This window comes from Schistocerca americana, chromosome 4 (genome assembly GCF_021461395.2).
Source record: "Schistocerca americana isolate TAMUIC-IGC-003095 chromosome 4, iqSchAmer2.1, whole genome shotgun sequence".
NCBI lineage: Eukaryota > Metazoa > Arthropoda > Insecta > Orthoptera > Acrididae > Schistocerca > Schistocerca americana.
In genome coordinates, this window is record NC_060122.1 from 489,078,311 (window position 1) to 489,090,454 (window position 12,144).

Consider the following 12,144-nt stretch of genomic DNA (forward strand, 5'->3'; position numbering starts at 1 on the left):
ATATTCTTTGTAGTCCAGATAATTTATAGAATTTGGTATTTAACACACAGAAACCTGTCAACACACCTTATTCTCTAACTTTTCTCCTACTACTGCTTATGAGTAAATTTTAGCCTTCTTCCTTCTCAAGTTACTGACATAGTATGTATTCTTTCATGGTGCTCTCCACCAGGTATGAAGTAAATAAATTTACTATGGTAATAAATCAAAAATTTAATATTGTAGTAATTTACTTCTTTAGTTTAGTTCTGTTGTCTGTAAACCACCAATTTCCTTCTCTGTTAATAAATTAGTACTTCACTTTCACTTACTCTTGGTTGGTGTTTGCCACCCTAATGGAAATATAGACTAAGAACTTGGCAATGTGTGGGTGTGGGCACTTGATACTAATGAACTGCTTAGGAGTGTATCCCGTATTATACATCCTAATGGAAACAAGATGCCCCAGATGAATCATCATTGTTGGTACCACTGTATTCCCTTGTCCCAGTGGACAAAACTCATGAAAGTATGATAGGGGCAAATGACACTTAATTAAGCTGTACATTGTTTTGAAGCCAGCATGGCCATGTTAGATGGCCCAAAACATTAGCAGGCTATTAGGCTATTGTTTATGATTGCTACTTGTTCTTAATTTCTGATGTGTGCATGCACCAGTCACTTTAAATAGAAAATGTTACAGTCCTTTCATGGATAACACATCATCAGAAAGGCATTTTCAGACTTTTTTTAGTCTTAAATGCATGTTTGATACAGCAATACAATCCATTTTACCTCATTATTTTTGTTATATGTTTCAAATAACTAAGAAGAGACATATGTGATATGAAAAGGCTGCTTTTGTAATCCACCATTTTCATTAATATGCACTAAAGAAACTGATGTTCGGTCCATGTTCTATTCTTGAAATTACTATGACAATATTTTGCTGTGTTTGGTCAGTTTCTAAGCTCACAGCATTCACTCAAAAAGCTTTTTAAGTTGGACAGATAGGAAATCTAAAGTCACACGAGAGAAATAAAACTATTACAGTAAAAGTAAATAGAGTAGCCAACATTGATGTATATAAAGGAAAATATTGCTTGAATGATTCCACTTACAAATGAAGTGTGATTCCTTTACACTGTAATCAGAATGATAAGTATACCCATACCTTATGTAACCTGGCATGTTTGAGTAAAAACTTCCACCAGAACCTAATATTCAGGGCAACTAATATGGCTAACATTGGCTTCAAGTTTGTGACAGCATGACAACTCCCCTTATTACATGTCCATGGTACAACTACATCAGTTACATCCATGTGACTCTATTACTCCTATTACACTCACAAGTCAGTTCATTTCCTGATGAAGACAATGATGGATATTATCGAAAGCTTAGATTTTCATGTAGAATTAACACAGTTTCACCTAGAACATTTAATACAGCAAGTCTGTCATGAAAGACTTCATGGTTATAAATTGGACCATAAGCTCACCATAAAGAATATGTTGAAGTAAATTCTGAATCACAAAAGGTTGGAACCCAATATTTCTTCTTAAAGGTTTCATGGGAGTTATGAAGCTGAACAGAGATATGGTTAATTAATGACAGAAGGTATAATTCACCTATAAGCTCTGTGGACATGCCAGCTCCAAGGGAAACAGCAAGTAATGAAAATTAGATGACAGTTTGTGTTAGTATACAACGACATCTACAGGGCATGTGTAAGACAAGTGATTTGCATGCCACACTGTATCATTAAAGCACAGAAATGTACAAGATTTATAGAAATGTAAAATGGGACTGAAGTGAAAAAGTATGATATCGAAATAACTACAGATTCTTGCAACAACTGTCAGTTTGTTAGAGTGAGCTAAGTCAAAAGGTAGTTCTTGCAAATCTGATAAACTACTAATTAATTATTCATCTGATTATCTGGAAATTTCACAAGTTGGCTCACAATTTCAGTCTGTGTTAATGATGATTCTTGACCAGTTGGTATATTTGTCACACTGCTAATATTTTAATATTATTTTTAGAATTTGTTTATTCCAGCAAGTGTAACAATTCTCTCTGACATTCTTTCATTTTTGTCAGCTAATGTTGTGATAAACTGATTGTAGTATGAACTCAAATCTTTCCTCAGTAATATAAGTGAGAAGTAATAAAGATCCTTAAACACTCACAAAAGAATAAAACATGGTCCTGTTACCAATAATATTTGTGGATGATTGGCAGTCATACCCAATGTCACACATCAAACTTTTGTAGTCTCCAATTTAATTCACTAAAGTAATTTATTAATAAAATATTGAATACACTGATACACAGACTAAATGATAAATAGCTCATAAAAGTTACTGGCCCTGTGAATTTCCCTGGACTACAAATGAAAACAATTGGAATTAAGACAGTTTGAATTATGGTGGAGGGTATCAGTCATGGACAAGACTGAAACCAGTCACTTGTCCAAAATGATATCACAGTCCACAGAATAAGAACTTAATAGTGGTAGCTGGAAGTCACTATACTCAGAACCTTAGCAGGCCCAGTTGTCATGAACAAATAACACAGTCATTCTAAAGAATATTCAGATAAAACCTGTATTGTGCAGAGCCATCATCAACACTCCAGAGCAGGAGAAAACATTAACTATTAAATAAATGTGAGACTGGGCCTGGGGCCACTTGACTTAATAAAGTTGGCTAGCTGACGGGTCCATGTGACTTGCCATCGGGAGATGCTGCACTGCTCACTGTGATCGTGCTGTATGTAGGCTTAATTAGGTGTATTGATAGTATTGCACCACCCATCAATACACTGCATGAGATTAAAAGAGAAACAAAATAGAGCTGTTAATAGTTTATGAGCCTTCTACATTCTTGGAATCAGAGCATTAAGTAAGAACTTAGCACAAAACCAGAAATACTTTTGTGTCAATATGATCAACAACTTATTTAGAATTCAAAGATGAAGTGTTTTATAATCTGGGAGAGAAGAAACCTATTTTGGTGCTGCACTCCTCATTAGCGGCATATCACTGCATAGGCACGCCGCACAAAATTGTACTAGGTGTACTAGGTGAATACATTTTCTGAAATTTTCTTTCATCATTCTTAATTAAATTATTAAAATGTACTCAGTGGTAGTGAACAGTCCTAGTTAACTTAATTTAATTTTAAAGTTTGATGATCATTAACAGCTGCTACTTACAAACTGTTGAGTTTGGTGGTCTAGGGCATGTGTGGAAACTGAAAAGTCACAGGACCAAATTCTGTTTGGTTCACCGAATATTTCAGTCTGCCTTTAACCTGGCCTTCTCCTCTCAGTGATGTGAAGATTTGGCTGGAATGACATGTGGTTTTGAGTCCATGTTAAAATGTAGGTTCCCTTTCCACAGTGGTAATACTGAGGTAGGCTAGGGTCACATGTCACCATAGGCCATTGAGTGACGTGCTGTTCCATATTTGTGTTTCAGTTGATAACAAATACATTGACATCAATCATTTCCAACATTTCCTGTACTCAGAACTGTGGAAAGAACAGATGCACAGCATTATAGAGCAACATTATTATTTGCAAATCCATTTCAATAGGAATTATCTTTAAACTTGAAGCACATATTTTGGTTTTTATTCCATAACTAGCTGAGAAATCCAACACTGCCCAGAGATTTATTTACAGCTGTACCCAAGATTCTGTATGTGTGAGATTTATTATTGGTTAATAAATCCTCTTTGTGTACAACATTTGAAGTAGTATGATTGGAGATATGAACAAAGAGATTGCTTGCTTCACTAATACAGGAGAAGGCCACTTACACACACACACACACACACACACACACACACACAAACTGACATTAAGTTTCAAACCTGCAGTATGCAGTGTGTGGCAACCAAAACACACAGCAGACTTACTAGATAGGTTTTTTCAAAACCTATTGAAAGAAGCAAAACAATGACATTAAGTTTTTAATACACAATGCAAAGTAAATTCAGTGTTAGTTTGTATTCATAAAGATATGATTGCAGTGCTTAATTCTGTTACTCTGGAAATTAACATGTCCAAATAGACAGACATGACAGTTTTATAATTAGTATGATTGGCCTCCAACAGAATAAAATTTCTAAAAGATGGCAGAGTGTTATTCTCTTGTCTCCTATGATGAAGAAGGTCTGAAATTTGGAAATATGTGTTGGCTTAAAAAGGCACTTTTGATTATGAACAGTGATGCTTTGAACTGCTAGAAATTAACACATGTACAACATATAACATTTCCATTTTAGTTGCTGTCTACCTTAGCGAAAGTCATATGTTACACTAGATCCATCCATTAGGTTGAATATCCTGCTCCACTATCACGATGCAGATAGTTTCTGTCTTCATGTAAATGACCCTTGTTGCTAATTAACAAATTAACTTGTGGAAATCCACAACTGATATTTAAACTCATAATTTTTACAACCGTGTTTTTATTGCCAACTGCATGTGATACAACCAGAACAGCCTTACTTTACGTTTTAAAAGTGTATCTGATAAACCTTTGTCATAGCAGTTACTTTATAATAAATTTCTTTCTCTTTTGTTTTGAACTTGCTGATAAATGTTGTCTTTGATAGGAAAGAAGAAACGAGTAGCTTTCTTGGATTTGTTGCTGGAAGCTTCTGATGGTGGGAAAAATCTGACAGACCTGGAAATAAGAGAGGAAGTGGATACTTTCATGTTTGAGGTAACAATTCTGGCAGGACATGTATATGTAATGTAAATGGATAACTAAAAAATCTACTCACCAAGTGCTGTCAGAGGAACACGCACACAAAAGGGTTTAACTTCTTCAAGCTCTTGGAGAAAAGTCAGGGGAGACTTAAAAAAAAAAAAAAAATACATCTATAATGTACAGGATGAAGTGCATGACAGAGGGTACTTTCCTTTGTACCACTTATTAAAGCTTCTTCCAATCCATCTGCATGTGGAGCAGAGTAATAATGATGGCTTAAATGGTTCTGTGCGGGGTGTAATAGAGTTCTCTTGTCTTCACAGTCTGTATGGGGGCTATAGTAAATTCCAAGATTTCTCACTTAATGTTGGTTCTTGAGACTTTGTAAGTGGGCTTTCACAGGATATTTTGCACCTGCCAGTTCAAGTTTTTCAGCATCTCCGTGACATTCTCTCATACGTCAAACATGTGAACGAATATTTATGTTGCCCTTCTCTGTGTTTTCCTTCTGTCCTCTGTTAGCCCTATTTGGTACATACCTCACACTCCTGAACTACATTCTAGGATGGGTTAGACAAGTGTTTTGTGAGCTATCTGCTTTGTGGATTCATTGCATTTTCCTAGTATTCTACCAATAAACAGATGTCTACCATCTGTTTTACCTGTGATTGAGCCTATGTGGTTGTTTCATGTCATATCCCTGCAAATTGTCACACCCAGATATTTGTATGAGTTGACTGATTCCAGTTGTGACTCACTGATATTGTAATCATAGGATACTACACTTTTTTGTTTTGTGAAGTATAGAACTTTATACTTCTGGACATTTAAAGCAAGTTGCTAATCTTTGCACTATTTTGAAATCTTATCAGTATCTGACTGAAAATCTGTGCAGTTTTTTTCTGATAGACAATTATATAATACTATATACTAAATCAGTAACAGTATCTGAGTGCTTGAATATTTGCATACCAGTTGATAAAAATATGTTGCCATCAACAGTTTCCAGCGTCACTTGTCTAGTGACTGGAAAAGAGTGCAGGTCACTCCTGTATACAAAAACCATAAAAGAACAGATGCACGGAATTATAAAGTAATATTGCTGCAGGAAAATGTATTCTCAAAGAATCGGCACAGACTCAGGGAAAACCACCACTGTGAAACCCAGCTTGTTTTATACATTCAAAGTATCTTGAAAACAGTAAATGTAACTGGACTGGCAGATTCTGTCTTCCTCGATTTCGGAAAGGTGTTTCACAGTGTACCACATTTTGACTAATAACAAAGATACAATCATACAGAGTATCTCAGTAGATATTATGTGACGGCCTCAATGAACTTTTGCTTACAGAACTGAGTATTATATACTGAGCATCAAATATTCAAGAGAAACAAAAGTAATACTGGGTTGTGCCAAAGAGGAACAATGACAACACTAATGTTCTCAAGCTCTATAAACAATTTATCAAATATGGTCAGCAGCACAATCAGATTAATGACGTAAGTTAATAATAATTTGTAAATTTTGTAGGAACATTTCAAACCCACTTGAAAATGGATCTATGCCTGAAATTGGCCAATATTTGTGTTACTGTACACTCCAGTGCATTTGAAAATGATTCTGCAGCTGAAATTGGCCAATAGTAGAATAAATAAAAATTATTCTCAACAACTATATAGTCAGAGCAGGTGGGAATCCAGAAGGAATTGAAAAAATCTCTTGCTTCATGTAATGAATGGCAACTATCTTTATAAGTGGATAAATGCAAGACAATGTCCATAACAAAGAGAAAGACCCCAACAGTGTCTGAGTATGAGATTAGTGTTGGACTTTTGATATTCATCACATTGTTTAAATATTTAGAGGTAATACTAAGAAGAGATGTAAAATGGGGTGAACATGTAAAATGTGTATTGCATTAGGAAATGTGAATGGCATACTTAGATTTGTACAAAAGTTCTGAGAATGTAGATGATATCTGTAAGGAAAATGAGATACAGTTTCTAGACTATTACACTAGCCAATACTTTCTTGGATGATGAGTAAATTTAGAGAACCACTATTCAAGGAAGACTGCATGATACCCCTGTCATGTAACATTCAGTGGATTGCAGAACAAATACAGGAATAGGACATTTCCTTGATAGCAGTTATGTTTTCAAGAGGGTTCAACTGCTCCCTATGTTGTACTTTTGATGTGTTAGAGATATACTCTCATGTGCCCTCAGTATGGCATTGTTCCTAATTCATTGTAATTTCAATATGACACTAAGAATATCAGCCCTGAAGTGAGTAAGGATTGTGCAGATGAGTCCTCTAGGCAACATTTTATCTGGAGCACAATTTGTGCTTATTAAAAGTAGTGTCAAGATCAAGTCATGTTATGGCACGCTTGGCAACAGATGAGAAATTTTTTAAATTTACTATAAATTAACTCCACAAAAGCATGGCTATATGACACTTGGATCCATTGTGATGAATGATTCCCCAATATTGCTATTTACCACAATGGCTGCAATGTAGACTTTCTTCGTGTGTGTGTGTGTGTGTGTGTGTGTGTGTGTGTGTGTGTGTGTGTGTGACAGGGGTGGGGGGTGCTATGTTGTCCATTTTCCCTGCTGTATATATTCCTTAGATTATTTTATACCTCATAGCCAAAACTACATTTGCATCATTGTGCTTTTAAACAAAGTTTGGCGATGAAGATGTATCAAATTTACAACAGTGAAGTGTTAATATGGAGCCAACAGCAACCACAAAGTCTCATATGCCTCAGTTAGTAATATATTTTAACAATAAAATGAAGTAGACTATCTCATTGTTAGATTTTTCAGAATTTAAAAATCTCTATTGTCATTTATGTACATGTAATGTGATAAAAATTCATTTACTAGGGTCATGACACCACAGCAGCTAGCATGTCATGGATCCTGTATCTTCTGGGACTTCATCAGGATGTACAGGTCAGTTTGGAGCAATTGTAACAGATGAGTCTACAGTGACAGTTGTGTTTATTTTCTGTTGCCTAAGACTGTTTGTTGTTGACTAACATCCTCCTGATTTCCACAGGAAAAGGTAGCAGAAGAACTGTTTGACATATTCCAGGGTTCTGATAGACCTACAACTATGCAGGATATTCAAGCTATGAAGTATTTAGAACGTGTCATCAAAGAAGGTTTAAGGCTTTATCCCAGTGTACCATTTATTGGACGTATACTCCGTAAGGAAACAAAAATAGGTATGTCACTATCAGTTTTTTTTCCTTCTGAGTAAACTGCAACTTAAGAAAGGAGTATTTTTCATATGTTCCCAAAACTTTGAGGCTGTTGCCCAGTGTAACATCACCCACAGTGCTGGTTCCAGTTTGCCAGCCTGTGTGTTACTTGGCCTGCCTGGCACTTGAGCCAGCCAGGCAAGTCTGTATAGGTCAGTACAACCTACCATGACAGCCCAGCCAGCATGAGGCACCTCACTTTCCCTGCCTGCCGGATTGGTTACTTGCCAAACTGGCCTGTGGTCTCTGATGCATTATATTCTGTCTCTCCCTGCAAAGCTGAGTATTTTCTATCCCTTATTAGCATTTCTGTTAAATATGCCAAGGCAGATTGGCATCAGTTTCAATTAATGTTAGAGCTTGCATGCTTCAATATAATGCCAGTTTATTTAATTTTTTATTTACAATCAATTACAGTGTCCATATAACATATTTCAGAAGCACTAAATTAAAAACCAGAAAATAATTATTTAAATAAAAAACTTTTTAATGTACTGCATTTTTAAAATTGACTAAAAAGTATAAAATAATCAGTATGCACTCTATCTCAACTTCTGGTATTCTTCCTGTTTTGAACTACTTCTCTCTCACTTTTTTCATGTTTCCATCCTTCTATCCAGAGTTCCAAAAGAATGAGGTTTGTTTGCCTTAGTACAATATACCTATCCTTGAGTGTGCTGTAACATTTCTGAGTGGTAAGTTGATTCTTTAACTGTCTGTACATAATTGAATTTATATCTTATGCTGCAATTTTTATGTAGTCTTGATACGTTGATTCTGATTTAGCTTTGTTCTTATTGATTCTTCAGCGAGTGAGAATAACAGGGAACATAAGTATATATGATGGTTCTGCAGACTGCTGTTTGCATTAAAATTTATTGTAGTTAAATGTCATCTGTCTGACTATATGAAAGTTCTTTCTGAAATGAAAAGTAATTTGTTGTAATATTTCTTGCAGATGGCTATACAATCCCACCAGACACCCTTGTAAACATTCACATATACCATACTCATCGTGACCCAGAACAGTGGCCTAATCCTGAGCACTTTGACCCAGATAATTTCTTGCCAGAGCGAATACAAGGAAGGCATCCATTTGCATATGTACCATTTAGTGGTGGACCAAGAAATTGCATAGGTAAGAACTTGTTTATAGAAGACAAGGAAGGTATTAACTTATAAGTATGCACAAATATTTCTGATGCTGCATCTGTTGTGCCACAGGGCCTATTCATAGTATTGTTACATTCGATCCTGGATTTTCCATTGTTTGATACATCAAGAAATTATAAGATATTCTTTTTCAGACAATGATACTGTCTTATAACATTTCTTCAAATATTTCTATAGTATTACTTTATTGAACCTTAATTAATATATGAGAAGTAACTCTTCTTCTAAATTTTTCAATAAGTTGTATTTGTGAATAACTATGGTTTTAATACAAAAAATGCATTAACACTTTGTACATTGAATTTTATTTACAAGTAACTTATATTTTGCTGCACAGGTCAGAAATTTGCACTGCTAGAAGAAAAAGTTGTTTTGTCCAACATAATAAGAAAATTTAAAATAGAATCAGTAGAAGATAGAGAAAAGATGACACTAATTGGAGAATTGATTCTGCGGCCAGAAAATGGAGTTCTTGTCAAGATGAAATCAAGATGATGAATGTGAAAACTTTGATGCATTCTTGAGAAATCTATTGTAACAAGCATGTTTAAAAATGAACACTCATCAATCAACATTTGAATATCTATTAAGCTTCATTTTATAGCTAAATGCAAAGGAATTTCCTATAGGAGGAATCTGGAACATGATTTTTACATGTTTTATACCTATGTAATGTTCTTATATGGATATTACCTATCAACAGGTAATTTATTACTGCTTTCTTTTAATAAAAGCCTCAGAAACAGAATGTTGCAGTGCTTCTCTATGTTCGTAGTCCCTGCATAAACAAAATAATATTTCTTGCAGCAACAGACATTCTGCAATTGCAAGGGAGAGAGCCCGTCTCTCTTACATGACAGTTTTCTGTGGTTTCCCTAAAACAATTAAGACAACTTCCAGGATGGTTCTTTTGAAAAGTATACAACTGATTGCCTCATCCTTCCCCAGTCTGAGCTTGTGCTCTGCCTATGACCTCATCATCAGTGAGACACTGGATTCACTTTTCCTTCTTCTCTCCTTTTTCCTACAAGGCACAGTGACAAATTTTTTGCACAAAGTTGACAATGTATTATGGTATTATACTAATTTACCTGACAGAATTGCTAATATCTATGTTGTAACTTTACTACATGACACCTTACAGTGTGTGGCTGAGGATACTTTTGGTACCACCATCATTTCCCCTTTTCCTTGTTTCATCTGCAGACGGTACATAGGACAAATGTTTCTGAATGAGCCCAAATTTCTCCAATTTTCTTGTTAAGGTCATTTCAAAAAGTGTACGTGGCAGCCAGCAATGCACTGCCTGCCTCTACTTGGAATGAATGCTCTTGGAATTTTAACAGTAAACCTCTTGCAATGCCTGCTTCTGGAGTTTGGGTTAGATGAGCAACCCCATGATGCTCTCATGTTTACTAAACAAGCCCATGATAGAGCTCAAGAATCAGTTGAATGAGAGCTTTCAAAGCTAATTTCATGTTATCTGTATAAAACACACACACACACACACACACACACACACACACACACACACACACACACACACACACACACACAAAAACTAACAGCTTAAACATCCATATGTGAAAACACAAAGTAGTAACAGTGTACCTGTATACCTACAATCTGGTTGTAAATATACTGAGCAAAGTTAAGGTTTGAAAAACTGTGAAGTAGAAATGTGTTTTAATTGTGCCTTACCCAAACCCTCTCCATAAGCTGGCAGTCCATTGTCAAGTACTATTCTGATGTGGTTCACATGCTTTTGAGTGCAGATTTTATTTAATCAACATACATGGATGACCTTTAAGTTGCTAGTGTTGTAGCTATGATAGTCAGTATTTATTTACAAGTCTGTAAACCTGGCTTTGATCGTGAACAAGCACAGGGCGGTCCTCTGATGTAGATTCAGAGGTACAGTGGTAGACGTTGATGACAGAACAAGATGATTACTTTCTAGCTGAGGTTGATTAAGAAAAGGAAGACTGAGATTTTTCTGGATTTCTTCGGTTATCATGTTTTCTGCTAAGGTAGAATGGTGTGTTACAAATAACTGGCTCATAGCTATACATTCTGGGTGTTCACAAATTTACAAATTCAGATAACTATGACAGCTCGAAATTAATAGCATCTGCTGTATAACAGTTATGCTTATCAACATATTTATAAAACTTCAGCCATTGTCAATAATAATAATAATAATAATAATAATAATAACATGCATAACCTGTCTGAAAAAAAGGAAGAAATTTTTATGTGGAATTTTGTTATTTTGTACATAATTAAGTACAGTTTATGGCAAGAATGAAATAATGTTTAAGCTTTCATTACTCCCAGTTTCGCATTTTTGTGTAAGTTGGAGTTTTTGAGCCTTTTTTTGATCAAATGTACAAGAGTCCTAATGCATGTATTAGTTAACAAATTAACTTCTGTGTTGAAAATCATGTATTCTTACATTCCAGGCACACAACAACTTACACTATTGTTAAACTTTCACTTAAAGTCATGCTTATTTGATTTCATCACTTCCTCAGATGACGCATCTGGTGTGGTTAACTTTTGCTGGTAATTTTCTTTTCTGTTAGTGCTTAATACAGATTCAACAAAGTCCATGTTGCCTGTCCTCAGGAAAGCAGCTTCCTGCACAGCAGACCGCCAACTCCAAACACAAACTGCCATTTGTGGAAATGATTAAATTCAAGTAGTACTATATACCAACAAGGTCACTTGACTAGAATACAAATGAGGTGCTGAGAGTCATAAGGGCCAAAAGCACAGCTTCTTTGACCCCAGTATTTAAGAGAGTATGAGAGAAACCAGCGAGACAACTTTCGTGAATGTTCAGATATATATGTACAATATGAGCCTACAGAATAGAAGTTTTTTGTCCCGTAACATATAATTTCAAGCCATTGACGTAATGTACAGGAGACTCATCAAAACACAAAAACTAGTTTACAATTTTCCTTATAACATCAGTAATATAATATA

At 35.3% G+C, this 12,144-nt stretch overlaps 1 protein-coding gene across 1 annotated transcript in view; it reads left to right on the top strand.

The window, feature by feature from the left end:
• Window positions 1–9,901, top strand: part of LOC124612908 (cytochrome P450 4C1-like) — a 109,243-nt gene extending 99,342 nt beyond the window's left edge. Inside the window, exons 9-13 of the mRNA XM_047141394.1 lie at window positions 4,608–4,717; window positions 7,601–7,669; window positions 7,776–7,944; window positions 8,939–9,118; window positions 9,491–9,901. Of these exons, the coding sequence (XP_046997350.1) occupies window positions 4,608–4,717; window positions 7,601–7,669; window positions 7,776–7,944; window positions 8,939–9,118; window positions 9,491–9,648 (686 nt within the window). The 3' untranslated portion in view covers window positions 9,649–9,901. The remainder of the gene's footprint in view (window positions 1–4,607; window positions 4,718–7,600; window positions 7,670–7,775; window positions 7,945–8,938; window positions 9,119–9,490) is intronic.
• The last annotated feature ends 2,243 nt before the right edge of the window (window positions 9,902–12,144 follow it).